The following is a 17,885-nucleotide window of genomic DNA, read 5'->3' on the forward strand; positions in this document are numbered from 1 at the left end:
TGATGGGGTGGAGACGAGGGATGGGAACGGTCCCGAGGATCCGGTCAACGGATATCCGGTAGAGGAGGACGAGCCAGTAGATGGTGAGGGTGAGGATGAAGGGAAAATGATAGGGGGGCCACGTGACCAATGTTACTTGTAACAGGAGTCATACAGGAATAATAACAGAAAATCTAAACACACAGTTTTGAAATGTCCAGTTACTACCTATTTCTTCAGGAGAGATATTATGAGGTTCAGAATTTCAAGTTGCAGCTGGGATCAGATTAATTGGTTCAGCGCCAAGAAATTATGTGCAGAGTTTCACTGATGACATAAGCTCAGCCAGCAAGATCATATTGTCATCCAGGATACATCACTAAGCATCCTAAACAAGAATTTATCAGGCTCACTACCAGTTGGTATCTCATCTTTCCTGCACCATCGCCCCTCTACGTCCAGCCAAGGAATGAGCTGCAGGAGCTGAACCAGTCCACGGATGAGAACACAGGTGACCAAGCCAATTAATGCATTGTGAACCATCCATAAGTTCTTAGAATGAGGATGTCGTATTTGTGTACCAGGAGTTCAGAAGAGACATCAGTGCAGGCATAATGAACAAGCTGACACAGGCAACAGGTCAATGTTCACCTCAAAGGAGGGTGATTAAGTCTGAAGTACTGAGTGACAGGGATGCGAGCCTGAAATTGGATTGAGTCCTGGTGGAGTCGTGGTGGCAAGGTGCACACACATCCCCACTAGCCTGGAATGAATAGTCATCATGTCTGTTCCCTGTCCACAAACTTGGCGTAATATTTGTGAATGCTGAGAATCAGTTGCAGTCTACATTCTTCCCCACAAACCTCATGACAGTGTGAAGGCCACACAAGGGCTCCCTACCTAGTGATGAGAGTATTTTACCCTGATGAATAGCCGAAAGGTGAGACTTGATGTATGGCGATGAGATGTGTAAGTCTGATGGGTCCCTCAACTACTAAAAAGCTCTCTGAGATTGATCCTGATGAATAACAAGTTCTACAACAAATGTTACTGACACTTTGTTGCAGCACCCTTATTGGCATGACTGATGAGTCTGGCAAAGCTGTCACTGGCTTCTCAAATCTTGAGGAGGAGCAGGTTGACAGAGTGAAGGCGAGTATCGCTTAGCCAGCATTGGTCTTTTAAATGATCGCCTGTACCTTGCAGCATGAGTAGATGTATGAGAATATTAGTTGAAATTTTTGCAGGTATGACCTACAGCTGTATTAAATGTAGGCTACAGACATCTTCTAGCCCTTTGTTGGTGTGAAACCATCTAGGGAATGTTTTGTGGTTGATGTGTTGTAGGGACTGATTCCTGGCTAGGCTTGTAGAGACTGTTTTTACCTTTGTGTTATGTTTGCACTTTTGTAGCTTACATAATAAAGTAACCTTTTCACCAGTATCCAATATGAGTCTGAATCTTCAGCAGTTTTTATGACATTTCCTCTTCTCTGAGCCTTGAGCCTGGTCCAGAAACTCTTTAGGGTCGAATAGCAGCTAGGTTCTGCAAGACCCAACACATTGTTCTGAATTACCATCAGAATTGTTGTACTCACAGTGTGTATGGGGGAGTTGCTGGCAGCATTTGGAGTTTGGTGAGTTTTATTTGGAGTTGGTGATTGAGCGACATGTGTTAGAGAGTCCAGGGTAGGGATCAGCAGGAGTGTCATTGAAGCAAGTCGCCTGTCTAGCAATGACTGCGATCACTCTGTTGCTGGACACACGGACAACTCTGGATACCTCTGGATATGTGACTCACACCATGGAGTCCCACAAATTTGAAGAGTCTGAGTTACACCTCAAAGGCCCATCTCACCTTGATGCCGTGTTCACTTCTATGATAGGGATTCTTCCATCAGACAATCACTGTAAAGAGTTGATTCTGTGTGGGCACTACAAATTGTATTACCTTAGAACTAAATGTGCGAGTGTAATGCTCGTTCCAAAGAGACTGCCTATAGAACTACCTCTCAATATATAATGCAAGGGATGTCTTGTTAAGATCAAAGGATGAGAGAAGGAAAGATACCTAAGGTGTGTCCTGTGTCTCCGAAGGTGTGTCCAAAGTGTCCAAAGATGGTCCGACATTTAGAAAATGAAGGTCTGAGGTTGTGCAAAGCGTCCAAAGAGCTTCCAGTAAACAGCAAAGGTTCTGAGAGAGAGATAGAGTGGATGTGTCGAAGTATGTTGTAGTATAAGACTTGCAGAAGTACCGAAGTACAACTAGACAAAGTCTACTGGAAGAACTAAGAGATAGCAAAGTGCAAAATGGCAGCGGTCAGGCCAAACAATCATTCCGAATGAACAATAAGATTGATTGCGCGAAGTACGACTATCCGAAGTGACTCTACAAACTATGACTTGTAGCAAGGAAAGTGAAGTGAAGTGAAGTGTGAGTAGTTGAGTCAGATTATATCCTACAGCGTGAAAGTCCGGAATTGTGTAGGCGAAACCAGTAGCGAGATAAGCTATCCAAAATGTAATACAACTCATGGCGAGCTGCTACAGAGATATGCATGTAATAGTGCACGAGGTGCGCAGCTATACATATTAATCAGGCATTTCAATGTATGTGCCCCTAAGATATAATCAATAACAGATAAAACCAAGTGAAAATGCACCAGCAAAGTCAAGTGGATACAGAAAGGACATGGTACGGAGGATTGGACATGTATACAGGTCTCAGAAGGGGACAGATGATCTTCGGACGACTCGGATGAGTGCATGGAACTCTTGGAAGGTAAAAGGGAGTGTCAAGGAGTATAATGTGAGACGCATATGGGTTTGGCAGTATACTCGACCAACGCCAGTCTGAGTGCTACATTGCCCTGACGATGTAACGGGGCGTGCCGGTGGGATGTTCCAGTGGACTCAATCAGGCAGGAGCAGTAGCAGGGTGCTGGAGTTAGGAGCAGGGCGAGAGGTGGCAGAGGCCCGGCGGTGTCTGGGGTCACAGCAGTAGTCATTCGGCTTAGCGCATGTAGCAGACATCATCATCTCCTCCACACAGACACGACAGCAGGGTTTTCCCTCCTTCTCTCAAGTGCAGTGCTGGCCGATCCAATGAACACATGGAGGATATACCAACATCGCTTTTCCCCCCTCCCCCCTCCAATAAAGACCCCATTGGTAAAATTTGCGTGAGGGAGAAGATATACGACATCTTGCAAATCTTATTCTACAGCTGAGGGCTTACTGGTCAAGGAACCATTGGTTACCTGGTCAAGTTGGAAGATGAAGAGTTCATTGTCAAGGATCATTGGGTACAGGGACAGGAGACAGATGATATCCTCAATGAGGTGGAAATGTTGAAGTAGATGCAGGGTGTTGCTGGAGTCCCTTGGCTCATAGATTATTGGGTTGTTGAGTGAGGCGATAACACTCAAGACCAGACCAGCCACCTTCGCTTCACGGATTTCCAGAGCACATCTAAGTCACATCGCACCCATGTGCGCCTTGTCTTAACACCATGTGCCCACCTATTGCACGAATTCAGATCTAAGAGGGAATTGGTGACAGCGCTACACGATATTGTTTCCAGTACATATGCTTTTATCACCCAAAGCTAATCACTGATCATCCCACCCCCTACCTCAGTTATATGTGCAGCATCAAAGCGCAATGTCGTCCATCATGATTGTAGCCTCCACAACGCAATGATTGAAGATATCGAGGGCACTGTAGCACTCAGGCTCGCGCTGAGCATGTATTCAGCTAATTCCCAATGCATGTCAAACACTCAAATCACCTCCCAATGTTATTCAACACTTACCCACTCAATCCGATGTTTATCCGCTAATCCGACGTAGTCCGACGCTAATCCGACGGACCCGACATTTCCTGCGCATCGGACCCGATATTTTCCCGCGCACTTGTCCTCCCTATGTCCTGTCCTGTCGTATCTATCCCCACTAGGTGCGCAGTTATCTGTTTTCACATCGCTAACACAGTAGACCGCATTATTACATGTCCGCAGTACCACATGTCTTATTACATAGGACATCAGACCCGAAAATTACCGCTACTACTTTCGCCTATAGCACTCTGAAATTCTACATAGACACTATATATTTCGCATGCTTCCTACTTACTTATTTACCTTTCTACCTCCGAGTAGGAGGAGGTCATTAGATATTTGTAGTTCTTGGTTGAATTCCGCAAATATCATCCTTTCTTTATACGAAACACTCCGAAAATACTGACAGCAACCTGCCATTCACTATCCCTAACATTCATTACATTCCCGATGCTAATCTGATGTAACCTGACATAACCCGAAAACATCGGATCCGACATTTTTACCTTCGGACTCTGTTTCCCGCGCTTCGGACTATCTTCTTTTTAGTATCACTGATTATTCTAATACCTTACAGCGAACCCCTCGGGTCGAACGCACTTGTCTTGCAAGTATAGCAGACTAGGCTGTGTCAGACCACAACTTTTATATTGCTGATTACTTACTTTGTGTAGTGTTCAGCAATTGTTGTCTCGTTACAGCGCCATTCGAGGGTGCCTAATTGACTGGGAATTCACAATCCACACCACCAGCACTCCTCCCTCTGACAATAAAAGAATACTCACCAGGGGTGGTACAGGCACAATACCCTTCATGTTGCACAAGCTGCTCAGTCAATTGGCAGAGGCTGAGATTGCCAGTTGGCCACCACTTCGAATCACTCTCATAAGAGAGCATCTGGTACTGCTCCCAGAGCACTCCCTACTATAGAACAAGACTATTCAGACGACCTTGAGTCAGTGCTATGGGTATTTCTTTGGGTCCTCCTCAACTACTCAGGCCCTCTTGGGATAGAGTGGGGCGAAAAGGGGTTGATGACGGATGGATGGATTCACCCGGACATCACAACATGTATCAGGGCCAAATATGTTCTTTACCACTCGGGAAAGGTGACTGTCCTCAAGCAAATACCCCTACTTCAAAGACCTTACGACTCTCGCTGAAACTTGGTTGGAAATCATGCGACACAATGACAAGAAGCCAGTAAGTTGTGATGCAGTGCTGGAACTCCTGAAGTCTTTTCTGTTGGAGTATAAATCAGATGAATTTTCTCCAGAACGACACATCTCATCGCAGGCACTAGGCTTCCTCTTGGGCAAGATATTGAGATGAAGCGCAAGAGAATTGTGGTCCCTGAATCTGAGGGAACTTATCTTTCAATGAAACGCACGAAGGCTACCTAGACCAATATCTTGTATTATCTATTCAAGCATGATTTTTACTAGTGTGTACTAGTCGAACTTGTACTTGTATGCCAGTGATAGCATATATCAATGTTGCCAGTGTAATGAGACAACAATTGGTGGACACTACATGAAGTAAGTATTTGTGGTCTTGCGCGGCCTAGTCTGCTATACTTGTAAACAAGTGTGTTCTACCCAAGGGGTTAGCTATCTGGTGTTAGTCTGTAAGTAGTGAAATAATAAGTCATCAAAAGTCCGAGTGCGGGAAACAAAGTCTGAAGGTATAATCACGAGTCCGACGCCAAAGTATCGGGTCCAATGTTTTTGGGTTAGCGGACTAGCGGGTTTCAGGTGCGGGTTCAGCGGATTATGGGGAATAATGATAGCAAATGTCGGGAAAGCGAGCGGTATGCGGAGATATTGATAATGACGGGTATTTCAGATAGAAAGAGCAGTAATATTTGCAATGTCAACTAAGAACTATGAAATATCGGGTTTGACCACAAAGCGTCAGGGAACGGCTCCCCACTACTTGGATGATGTATAATGCTCAAGGTCAGTCCAATATATATGGAAGTACGTGGAAATGCGGAACCCATAGGTGAAAGTAGCTGCAGAATATTTTGGGTCCGAAGTACATGTAAATAGGCATGAGGTGCTACGGACTATGGGAAAACATGTAATAGTGCTTGCTGCAACGTGAGTAATGTGCGAAATAATCAACTATGCACCAAGTGGGGCTAGCAAGACAGGACAGGACATGGATAGGACAAGTGCACGGGAAAATATCAGGTCCGCTGCGGCCGAAATGTCGGGTCCGCTAGTCAAAGTGTCGGGTCCGCTGTCAAAGTGTCAGATTGAGTGGGAAGTGATTATCATGCAACAGGCATTTGACATGAATCGTGAATCAGCGGAATACGAGCATAGTGTGAGCTCAAGTGCTACACCAGTGGTAACTCGTAATTGTAAGTCTTGGTCTGTACTTCTTTCTCATCACAATGCTCACTGATATTCATCAACTGCCCTGATGAGTTCTTTTTGCGACTGTTCCATCTTTTCTTTGGCGAATGACAGAATTTTCACAACACTGGATGGGATTGGATCATGGTGCTATGATCATATTACATGTGCACCTTGAGGTGCATTGCTCAATTTGTCTGTCTTGCGCTGATTCTTATTTTAAAGGCAAAATACAGGATCAGATAGCACGACAACCTAATGGCAGCTGCTGCAATATTACATCAGATGCTTCAAAGTCCATCACAGGAGTATAAAGAATGGATCGAAGAAATAACGATGAGTCCAGGCGATTAATTCATGTTTCCTGTCTTACCTCGTCCTTCTACAGTCTTGCCTCATCCTTCTACAATCATGCCCAGCCCCAAGAAGTCTAGAGGCAAGAGAAAGGGTCAAGATTTTGATAATGGACCTCCAGCTGGACGAGTCAAGAACACACAGACTCCACGCACTGGCAGTGTAGAAGCTACTAACAGTCGTCCCACTCTTCCAGATGAACTCAGTGGTCCTCGATGCTCTGGTCGTCCAAATGCGGGGACAGGTGGACGAAACGCACAGCTAGAAAAACTTGAAACAGTTTTTGAAAGCTTGTCTCGCAAACGGTCCTTGAAAGGCTCTACATCCTTCAACCCTGATATTCCGAGGAACCCACAGGCTCCTGAACCTCGCAAGGCCTGCAAATCTAAAAAGGTATGTGTCACAATAAGGCGTTGATTGAGACTTATGTTTTTGGTTCTTAGAATATTGCTCCTCCTCCATATCCCACAGCTGAAATGAATTCCATGGATGTATGTGGGATAAGGTTTATCATCCTTGAGATTCATCTACGTTAATACTTTGATACAGGTATCTGAGTCACAACGTGATGTGTTGCAGCCTCCGTCAATCATGACACCTGGTACCAAACTAAATTTGCAGCCTCTGGATAACCCGTATGCAACTGCCATGGGTCAGATATCACACAGAAATGATGCAATCCCACATACTACTAGCTGAATCAATCCCCATGTAGTGGCACTCCCCCGCAGCACAGCACCATTACCTGTCATGAGTGCACAGTTGGAGCCAGGGTTTTCGAATGCATCACAGCGTACCTATCAGTCTGCTGCACTCACAACATTTCCAGAGCATTCCATCGATCCAGCACTACGGACTCAGGCGTCATCAATTGGTGCAAGTGTGCCGAGGTTTTCAAACAACCCCCAGTATGTCAATTAGACTCGGAGGACAGTGGGAGTGATGAGAGTTCAGCATGCGATGACACTGAAGAGGAGGATGAAGGTGTTGATAGAGATGCTGACATCGGTAACTGGGGAGCAGTTCATGGACACCACATGACTCATCCAGGTGACCTCTGTGTTCTACTCACAAACTTTCCTTGTTGGTTCTAACTCTATCTCCAGGAAACACCTCAACCACCTCCAAACCCACGTCCTTTGACGCCTGAGTTTGAGTTTGAGTACTCACAGGACGAAGACAAAAGCAATGCAGCTGCTGCTCTAGCCTCAGCACAGCCAAAGTGGAATGTTCAATATTCGCACAACTGCGAAGGAGTATGAACCGATCTACAAAGAAATGATGGAGATGATCCAGATCATTTTGATGGATGAATACCACGGCCCAAAGTTGATCAAACAGCTTGAAGAGTGGGCTGCATATGGCTGGTGAGTGATTTTCTTTCAAATCTTATCACACTAATTGTATAATACTGTTGAGAATAACAAGCTGAACATAGCGGAACTTCGGAGTGTCTGAGATTGTTGGAGAGTAAAGGATATATAATGATTCAGGAGATATCCGAAAAATATATTCTCTTCTATTTGACGTCTATCTATCAGTCTCCGAATCTAAACTATAACGCCAACCATAAGTCTTATAGCCTGTATCACAAAAAATACAGGTCACAAAGCTTCAAGGTTGATGGCCAGTGGCCATCAGTAAAACACCATGTTGCTTAAATTAACTTATTTAGAACTTACTCCACTTGGTTTGGCGCCCAAGTATGTCAAGATGTCCAAGGTCTCAATTTGACTTGGAGGGCGACTTGAATGTCTTAACATCAAGTCGACAAAGACACTCAGAGCTGAAAAGCATTTTCAAGACAATTTTTAAACTTAAGTATTACAAGAAAAATGAGTGTACTAAGATGCCAGCACAAAAGCATGGTGATCTATAAACCAATTTACGTAGAATCCTCGATAGACATCCAGAGAATCATAGAATTGAAGACCGTGTGGTACGAACTGCGTACCAAATATTGGGAGTAAGTGAGCACTACGAATGATACTGTCAATATGGATGATTGACAGATCATGAGAGCCATCTTTGTTGAAAGATGGTGCCACCATCCACATTCCTGTGAGCTCATCTCGTTCCTCGGTGATGTGATAGAACCAGTGAATGAGGGCACATGGATATGTGCGACCGTTAGTGAAAGTGAAAGAAAAAAAGCAGAATATTCGAACAACATCCATGCTTAACATTCCATCATGCCTATCATCTGTGTTGACAAAGGCGCAGTCAAAGTGGACTGGTCCATTGCACCATGAAGGTACAGCACAGATGTGCTGACGGCGCATGCCAGTGATTCCACTTGGATCACTGGGTGCAACAAAAGTTGCAGCGGCCGAGTGGAAAATCTTGATTGGTCCCATGTAGGATGGACAGTCGCAAAGTGGAACGTCGGCAGAGGAATGATGGTCATCTGCATGTATTTGGTCGTACAAGAAGAGGCGAATGAGGGTTGGGAACAATGAGATGTCAAGTTCGTCTGCAAGATCAGCAACGGTGCGGGCACGTTTTCATTCTGAATGTTGTGTTAAGAAAGGTCACCAAAAGGTTGAATACGCACGAAAAGTCCGTGCTAACTGCACATCAGCAATGACATCCATGTCATCCACGATGCCCTGATCCTCAACATCATCAAAGTCATCGCTCTCAATAGCAAAGGGGTTATTCCCTGCACGTGCTCGGCTCTGTTGGACCTCTGGATCTCCATTATCATTGCCAATATATGAGGGATTCTCAACTGGAAATTCAATGAGTAAAATTCAATTAAAATCATACAGACCACGTACAAAATGAATTGTAGTAGCTGAAGGTGCAAGACCCTTTGAGCATGCCGCGCATCGTAAAGTCAACTCTTGCTGCTGCAACTTTGTCCAGGCGCTGATTGGCAAGGAGCATCTGGCTGAGTGCATTGTACTTGCTTGAACGTCGCCATGGTTGCTTTACCGCCTTGATATGTTTTGATTCCATGATCGACGAGCAGAGGCCATTTGGAGCACCAAACATTTGGATGAGAAGCTCGTAGTGGACAAGAGAGTGTTGTTGGGGTAGGGAAATGTCAAAACGGACACCGGTAGTCTGGAAAATGGTACGGTAAGTATGAAAACGCCTAAGGGCATCTTTCAGCTCTGTGAGAGTGTCGTCCGTAACCACATCTGTGCGCACGATGTAGCAGAACTCTAGCAAGGCTCGAAATGCCCAAACCATATCGTCTGGTACATGGCCTTCAATTGCCGGTAGATAGACCTAGATAAACAGTTGTGTAAATTTAACAAACACAAGATAATTAAAGCACAAAAACATACCTTCATCAGTGCCTTGGAGTCATCGCCCGTCCATTGTGAGAATCCACGCCCTTGCAGAAAGTGTCGTAGGCCAGGGAAGGGCGGTGCAGCAGCAATTCTAGTGTATTGTCAGTCATCATGATAGACAGTGGCAGATTGAAAGTACCTTCGGTCAATATCATCTAAAATTGCCTTGGCACGTGTTTTTCCATGCATGAGTTCGAGGTATTGACCCACCCATTCAACAAGGTGATCCTTGAACATTCCTTTGATGAGCTGGTGCAGTATGTCGGGGGCGAGCAACTCATGAATGTCAGCACGAGGAAAGTCATTGGTGAAGGGCTATGGAGTGCGACAGTTAGTGTGATCACAACCATGCACAAATGATGTGGGGGAAACATACCACTAACTCACCAATAATACCATACTCATCCCAAAGTATACCAAAATCAACAGAATCCACAAGCGCATTGGTGTGTTCATGTGACCGAGAAACACCTCCTTCATCAAGATTTGAGGGAAATGCAAGGCATCTGCAAATGTAAATGAGACTCGGCATAAAATGAATGCGGACATGAATAGGCAGTGTCCTGAGGATCTCTGGTAGCCACTTACCTTCCACACCAATCTTTGACCATGCACGCCAATACCACCTGCTCTTTGTAGTCTGCAATGTAGGGTCCGAGTCCATATATAATGTGCCGGTAGTGTCCATCACCACATCGTGTGACTTCTGGAGTCGTCATTCCAGGTTTGAGATTGGCAAAGATCTTCGACAACGAGGAGTGAGACAACTGCTTCTTGAACTTGCGGTATTTTATGTCATCTGAATTCTTTTTTTCCGCTGCATACAACAGTGTAAACATCAAAGTAGATCGGGAGAGAAACTGGTACATACTCTTAGGGATTGCCAAGAATCCAACCAGAGCCAATGCATTGCGATGCGCCTGCTGAATATTATTGTGGATGTTTCCAATCAAAAGATACAAAGGATAGTAGTCATTTTGACCGGTAGCGACGGACACTGTTGTCTTGTCGCTGCCTATGATGATGGGAATGAAAGCTGCACCATGTGTTTGTGGGTCCTGTGCAATTTCGTCCTGTACATGACATCAACATAAGAATGTAGTACTACCAGACACAAAATATGTACTGCTTGCTGCCAGGCCCAGTCTCCTGACATGAAGTCCTTATAGTGGTGTTGCTCATCCTTCTCCTGAAATTCATGGTAGGGTGTATAATCTATTCCACCTTTGAAATCCAGATTCGCGAGCATGTTCTTGGCGACAGTATGAGGGTCCCGGAACCAAACCTCGTATGACTGTTCCATCCAGAGCGGACACTCTCCAGTGGGTTTATTGCTGTTGTACTTCAGGGAGAAGTTTTCCCATGCAACATCGCCTAGCAGTGTTGCGTCGATAGTATTGTATAAGTCCCTGTAGTCAGCAAATGATGGATTGTCATGATGAACAGCGAGAGTGATTCCCCACAAGTAGAGAATCTTGTTGATATCACCAGCGGACATCTGGTTTTCAGTGTATATAAAATCCGCACACTCAAACTCTAGTCGGTTGCGATACGGAGTCCAGTCGTCAGGACTTTTTGCCATGTATGGTGGAGGAGGAGTACCAGGATTGAGAAAGTTGCCATTCTCATCACAAATACAACCTGTGGGTATAGGTTTTCATCAGATACAAGCTGGTACTGCATCATGACTATCGACTTACCAGTCAGCATCTCATGATAATCCCGAATGAGTCCATGCTTTAACTCCCAGAGCTCATTGTTGGTGCGTCTTGGAGCTTCTTCGTCTTTGATTTCTTCAACAGAAGCACATTGCGTGCATTGCAAACCAGGATGGGTAAATGAGTGGCTATGGGCTGAGCTTTGATGACGCTTCAGCCCAGAGGCATTTTTCAACCAGTGTTCACAGCCTGGGTAGGAACATTGAATGCATCGGGCACTAAATGCCCATCATTTGAGTTGCACATGTGGGATCTCGTCCGGCATGATGGATGGGAAGAATCCTGGAAAACCAACTGAAAAGCCCGAACCATTAGCAAACACACTAGGTAGAATGTAATGTAATACATACAAAACAGGGTGTGCGACACGTAACTTAAAGTTTCAAAGGCCATCGCGACCACCCTGCCTTACACCAAACTAAATTTTCTCCTCCGCAAGCCCAACCTTTCAAACAATGATGCACCCAAACACTCGTCCTAAAAATGCAAACCAGCATCCTGGTGAGATTCTCCTCCAAAACAAAAGGAAAAGACGCACTGCTCGTCAAATCCAGGAAGACAACAAGCAAGTTGAGCATGAACGGCAGGAGAAGGAAGCTGCCACTCAGTGCACCACCAAGAAGATTGCCTCTATTGAAGACAAGAAGGCATTGAAGGACTTGAAGATCCTCATGCATGCACCAAAGCCTCAGCCTCGGGCACGTCCTGTTTTGAAGTCAAAGGTGAGCGAGCCAAACATCAAGTATGATGACGGGATTGTGGAAGGTGCGGCTGAGATGGAGGATGTTGAAATGAAGAATATAGCTGCAGATGATAATGATGGCAATGAGGACTTTCATCTAAGGTAAGTTTCCAGGGGACTCACCATGCACACTCGGGCTGACCATGTTGTATCCAGTGAGGAGGAGAATGCGGAGGTGCAGCCGAGGAACAAGCATTTACAAAAGACAGCATATCGTGAGGCTGTCCAAGCTGAGCGAAGTGTTAATAATACGGGCATCAAACATGATGGCATGAGCCATCAGAATGATGTTGTATCAGATGCTGATTGCACAAAGGCACATGGTGACCAGAAAGGCAAGAAAGGATTCATGTAAGTGATTCTAATTGTTCCCATCTACTACCATGTTGTTACTCACCGAAACAACACTTTTTCATCTCGATCACCTCAATTGATTCAGTGCGGTGTCTTACTAGGATGTGATTGGCAATAAAATCACCAGTTCTCACTATCCTCTACGGTCAACGGTTCAGACAAATACCAATGGTTGATAATGTGGTCGTTTGTGGGAGGAGGCGTAAATAGCAGGGTCGTTCTAAACAAACTTCTATTGACTTTAGGTGTGTTGAGACAGTGACCGTTAACTGGCTTGATACAGTGCTTAGGTACTATGAAAGAGTTGTTAGTCCGTTAACTGGCGCGATGCAGTGCTTAGGACGCTAAAGATGAAGATCGTAAGTGGTGTAGTCGAATCGATAACTGGCTTGATGCAGTACTACGATGCTATTAGAAGATGAGTGCAAAAGTATGCAATATGAAGATGCAGATATGGTTCACAATGGTATACAATGAATCAGAGTAATATCTTGCAAACACTCCCTATTCTCAAAAATTAGAGGAGATCAAACTAAGCCTCTAACACAATCGAATCAACCGAAATACGTGGCTTCGAAACTAACTTCTCTGCTGCTCAGGCACTCACGATGAGTATGACGCAGAATCAGAACAGAGTACACCCTCTTGATGTAGTCTTAAAGCAGCCAAGCTCTTAATATTGTTGAATAAAGTGCTAGTCTTATTTGTTGTCCTCCTAATCGTTAAAAAATACGTAAATTCTCCCCACAGAAAAGGTATCCTGTGCCGTAAAGAGAATGTGACGAAACTACAACTAGATGACTGATAACCGTGTACCAGCTAGTGTAATTCAAGGATTGGCTCAAGGTAGGCCTCAGAAAATCAGTATGTTGTGGGAAAAGATGACAAAAGAATGGAGGGAATAAACTTAATATTCACTCAGATGTTCACACAAATATAGGGTGAGAAATTCAGGAAGATACTCAAATCCTCCTCCCTCTCTCTTAAAGGGGGATTGTCTGTCCTTTCAAAGGAAGTTTGATTTCAAAAAGGGAGATTGTCATTATTCAGAGGGGAAATAGAGCCCCTTATATACTATTCTAAATGTGGCTGTGTACCTATCTAAATAAGGAAATATGACTCATAGCGACTCAGACAAGAAAATGACTCATAATGACTCAAACTGAGTCATCATAGAGATGTCCCATGATAACTTGTTTACTTCTTGAATATTCTCATCTATCAACTTTCTCCATTCAAATTCCTGACTAATTCATCTCATCTTACTAATCCATTTCATCTGACTAAGCCATTAGTCACCCATGAACTGTTAATATGTTGAAATGTTGAATTGAATATGTTTCAGAACATACAAAAGAAATGTGAAGAATGTGTGAGAAAATTATGATGTTGTGAGAAAAAGATGCTGAGTAATGTGTTATGGTATGTTTGGAACTTATCTTTGAATAGGATAAGTATTAATTGAATTATTATGTAGTGTTATGGGTTTGTTATGTCTGAAAACTGCTCAAATCAAGTCATAATGTATTATAGAAAATTCTTAATAACTTTGTAGGGTACGGTAGAGAATGTCAATGCTCTAAAGTAACCATGACCATGCACAAAACAAGTTTGGTGCGTGTCAGCGGATGTCTGCGCAGCCAAGGACGACTATGCAGGGATGGGGGAAACAAAGGACTGGGCTGAGAAACTTGCAACAAGCAAGTTGCTCCGGCCTCAACTTGAAAGCCTTCGAACCGCATCACACAGACAGGTGTTTTCGATTACCACCTCAACTGCCGTCTCAAAGATCTCAAAAGTGACTAGCGCCGATGCTGATCCCACTCACAGCCCACACCCCACAAACAATGTCCAAGGCAATCTTGAAGAACCTACCACAGCGTTTTTGGATGAGGACAATTCACTCGAGCGTCAGGCTGCCTTCAAGGCTACTAAAAAGCCTGGTGCCAGGCACACATCTTCTACGGTATTTCTTTTATCTTTTGCGCACTCATGTCACACTCACTCCCCACTCAGGATGTATTGGAGGTTAGTGATAGTAGTTCATTATCGCCGCCTCCATCATGACCAAAAAAATGCCCACCAATAATGGCAAGGACCGAGTCCTTATCCTCCCCCCCTCCTTGTGCCCCCCCTTCTACACAACCATCCAGAGCCACCACCAGGTTCATCCCAACTGAGTTCGTCAGTGACCTGTCAACACACATTGAGTTTGGCGAGAGCGAGGACACACCACCACCTCCTGCCCCTGTGTCAGCAAAAGGCACCAAACGCCTGACAACTTCAGTAAATCGGTACTTATTTTGTGATATCTGTCTGATTTTCTCTCCACTAAACATAGACCGGCATTGTCATATCCTGCATTCCGGACCAACATCCGACGACATTCCCACGCCTCATCCGGACCTCCGGACCTCCTGTCCATGTCTCCAGACCCAATCCTCTATCCGTCCGGATCCCTGTACTCCTGCATCTGATATCCGGATGCCAGATCTGATATCCACATCTCCGGATCTCTGGATCCGACCTATCTGTCATGTCCAAACCCAAACCTTAAATCAGCGCCCATCCCCTTATGGTAATCACCTGTCTCCGGACTTCCGAACATCTGGATCCCACCCACATCTATCTTCCTTGCCTTTTCCCTTTGTATGTTCCTTCTCAAGTTAGTGTCATATCCCGCGTTCCGGACCCGGACCTATCACACATTCATCTCCGGACATCCGGATCCGACCTGTGTCTATCTTCTGTGCCTTATCCCTTTGTATGTTCCTTCTTGAGTTAGACTTCCTCATTTTCCGTACCTCGTTTCATTTCCGGCTTTATTTTCCTATGTCTTCATCTCCGTCTTCATTTACTATTTTCCGATAGACTAGTGTTTGACTTTTCTACATCCTCCATCCACAGCCTCGCATAGCTTCGGACTGCGCTGACTGACTCTCTGTTAAGTCCTCTGTAGTATATAAACTCTGTAGAATCTTTGTACTTCCTCAGTCTGAATATTACACATATTAGTCCTCGCACTAGTCTTCACACTAAGTCCTCATAACAGTTCTATTCCTCCGACTTAGTAATCATCCATCTCAGGCCTAGGGAGGAATTCCCTAGGCCGGAGCTCCGCTCCTCCGCTCCTCCACTTCTCCAATCCACCATTCCTCTGATCCTCCAAGTTTCCAGAACTTTCCCACGGTCCTCCGGACCTATTCTGCTTCGGACTTTGTCCTTGCAGCCTTTCCTCTGTTTCCTTCTACTCAGGACTTGTCCTGAGTAGCCATTACACATATCCCCGTCAGGACGAAACTCCATCGTAATTTCCGGAAGTTCCTCCGGAACTTTCCCGCACTCATCCGGAAGTTTCTCGCACTCGTCCGGAAAGTCCTTCCGAAGTTTCCCACACTTCTCCAGAAGTCCTTTGGACTTCACTGGACTTTCTCCGGACTTCATTCTGAAGTTAAGGGCACATACTCGGGTAAGGGGCGCAGCGCACGAGCTGAAGCCAAGCCCCTTGGAATCAGTCCTACCCTTTGTGCATGATTTTAACAGGCATCAGCATCAATAGCCAAGCACCCTCTTCAAAACGAGCGAAGACTGAGCCGCAGACTAAGAACACCACATCACGCCGTGATGGCAGTGGCACCAATCACCGGTACCAGAATGACGATCTTCCCGAGGGATGCCAGGATGGTAACACCTGGCGTCAGGTGTTCATACCAACTGTCACACACTGGGCCGGTGGAGAAGCTGAGCCTTGGGGTCCTGAAGACGACGATTTAAGGGACACCATGCAAGAGATGTGGAACCATATATATTGGGGCAAGATTCAGCACGAGATCTCCAGATCTGGTGCCGTTATGAAAGTGGTAAGTCCATAGTTTTTGTTTCATTCAGAAGTTCACTGACATTTGTACTAGGCCAAACAACGCCTCATGGAATGGCGCGGAGGGTTCGGTATTGCAGCCTGCTCCATCCTTACCGCATTTTTCGCACAGGATGCCGATTTTTCAGATACTGCAGCTCGCGAGGACTTTTCAAGGGCCATGCTGAAACATAACCGGTTTATTTTCAGGGATAATTCAGGACTCATTTCCAAGGTAAGTACCCATAATTATTACTACGAAACCATCTCAATTGTCTGTTCAAAGGACTGGACCGGCATGTGGAGATCTCCCTTCATACTTCAGACATTCGCATCGCACCTCAATTTCACTTTTGGCTGTGTTGAAGTCCCTGACCTCGACACCGAGAGCATTAGTGCATGGGCTGCATTTGCCCTCACTGTTACTGCTGTAAGTGATTCAATTTCTGCTGTGTTTTTTCTAAAAATATTCTTTTCAGGTTTATTGTACTCTCCAGCTAATCGTCGATGGGAACATCACTTTCGAAGTCATTCAAGAATCTCGTGGCAAACGCAAAGGCATGAAGACCGATGGCAGTGATATCTGGACGCCCGTCATCACAAAGGGCGAGCAGTTTGCTTTCAGCAAACCTATCTGGGGGCATATGACCGTCAAGCTCATGGGGCCCATTGTAGCACTTTCCAACAATGTCTTCACAAGCATTGTTGCGGAGGCACAACAGTACGCCAAGCATGCAAAAAGTGTTGGGAACTCGGGGACTACCACCAGTGATGCGCCTGATGAGGATGATGTATTTGCTGACCTCTTTGCATTCTGTTGAAGGCGAGTAGTGTTCACCCCCACATGTAACTCATTGTTAATTGGCAAAGGGTTTTGTCTGTCTTGCAGGGGCTCATTCAGTGGTTATTTTTTTTGTTGCCGGTTATATACATATCTCAATGCACTCGCCCTCCTCAGAAGAAAATGATGTGCACGGGTGCGGTCCTGTTACGCTCGTGTTCTGCACTTTACCTGCCCAGGCTCATGCTCCCTGTCATATTTGCGCCTCCTCGGAAGAAAATGATGCGCATGGGTGTGGTCCTGTTGCACTCATGTTCTGTGTTTTACTTGCCCGGGCCCAGGCCCATGATGCTCCCTGTCGTATTTGTGCCCATTCCCCATCCATATCAGCCAATTAATCAATTAATCATTCCTATTTGTTGTTGATTTTTTACCATCTGCACAATTTGCATCTTGTTGGCCTTGCAAACTTAGAGCTTATTTGTTCTTACTGCGCAAAATTCAAGTTCTATTAAGTCATGTGTGAGTCTAAGATGCGAAGCTTATATTAAGATGAACGTCTTTGAGAAAGACCAACTTATTCTGACTTGGACACCAA

The 17,885-nt window shown here is 45.1% G+C and overlaps 3 protein-coding genes across 3 annotated transcripts; 2 read left to right on the forward strand and 1 right to left on the reverse strand.

The window, feature by feature from the left end:
- Positions 1-5,926: 5,926 nt before the first annotated feature.
- HD556DRAFT_1308940 (uncharacterized protein) lies at positions 5,927-7,905 on the forward strand (the record flags this gene model as incomplete). The annotated part of the gene is made up of 7 exons (XM_041300212.1): positions 5,927-6,185; positions 6,569-6,927; positions 6,978-7,025; positions 7,084-7,186; positions 7,250-7,414; positions 7,456-7,556; positions 7,741-7,905. The coding sequence occupies 7 exons, from the start codon at positions 5,927-5,929 to the stop codon at positions 7,903-7,905; spliced, it is 1,200 nt and encodes a 399-aa protein (XP_041159442.1).
- A 473-nt stretch (positions 7,906-8,378) lies between these two features.
- On the reverse strand, positions 8,379-11,418 carry HD556DRAFT_1432393 (uncharacterized protein; the record flags this gene model as incomplete). The annotated part of the gene is made up of 9 exons (XM_041305118.1): positions 8,379-9,007; positions 9,089-9,265; positions 9,315-9,771; positions 9,831-9,927; positions 9,976-10,151; positions 10,213-10,342; positions 10,425-10,653; positions 10,708-10,909; positions 10,963-11,418. The coding sequence occupies 9 exons, from the start codon at positions 11,416-11,418 to the stop codon at positions 8,379-8,381; spliced, it is 2,553 nt and encodes an 850-aa protein (XP_041159443.1).
- A 5,014-nt stretch (positions 11,419-16,432) lies between these two features.
- Positions 16,433-17,327, forward strand: HD556DRAFT_1308944 (uncharacterized protein; the record flags this gene model as incomplete). Its single annotated transcript, XM_041300213.1, has 4 exons — positions 16,433-16,510; positions 16,562-16,741; positions 16,793-16,936; positions 16,986-17,327. The coding sequence occupies 4 exons, from the start codon at positions 16,433-16,435 to the stop codon at positions 17,325-17,327; spliced, it is 744 nt and encodes a 247-aa protein (XP_041159444.1).
- Between the last annotated feature and the right edge of the window lie 558 nt (positions 17,328-17,885).

This window comes from Suillus plorans (assembly GCF_016647745.1).
Source record: "Suillus plorans strain S12 chromosome Unknown HD556scaffold_33, whole genome shotgun sequence".
Lineage (NCBI taxonomy): Eukaryota > Fungi > Basidiomycota > Agaricomycetes > Boletales > Suillaceae > Suillus > Suillus plorans.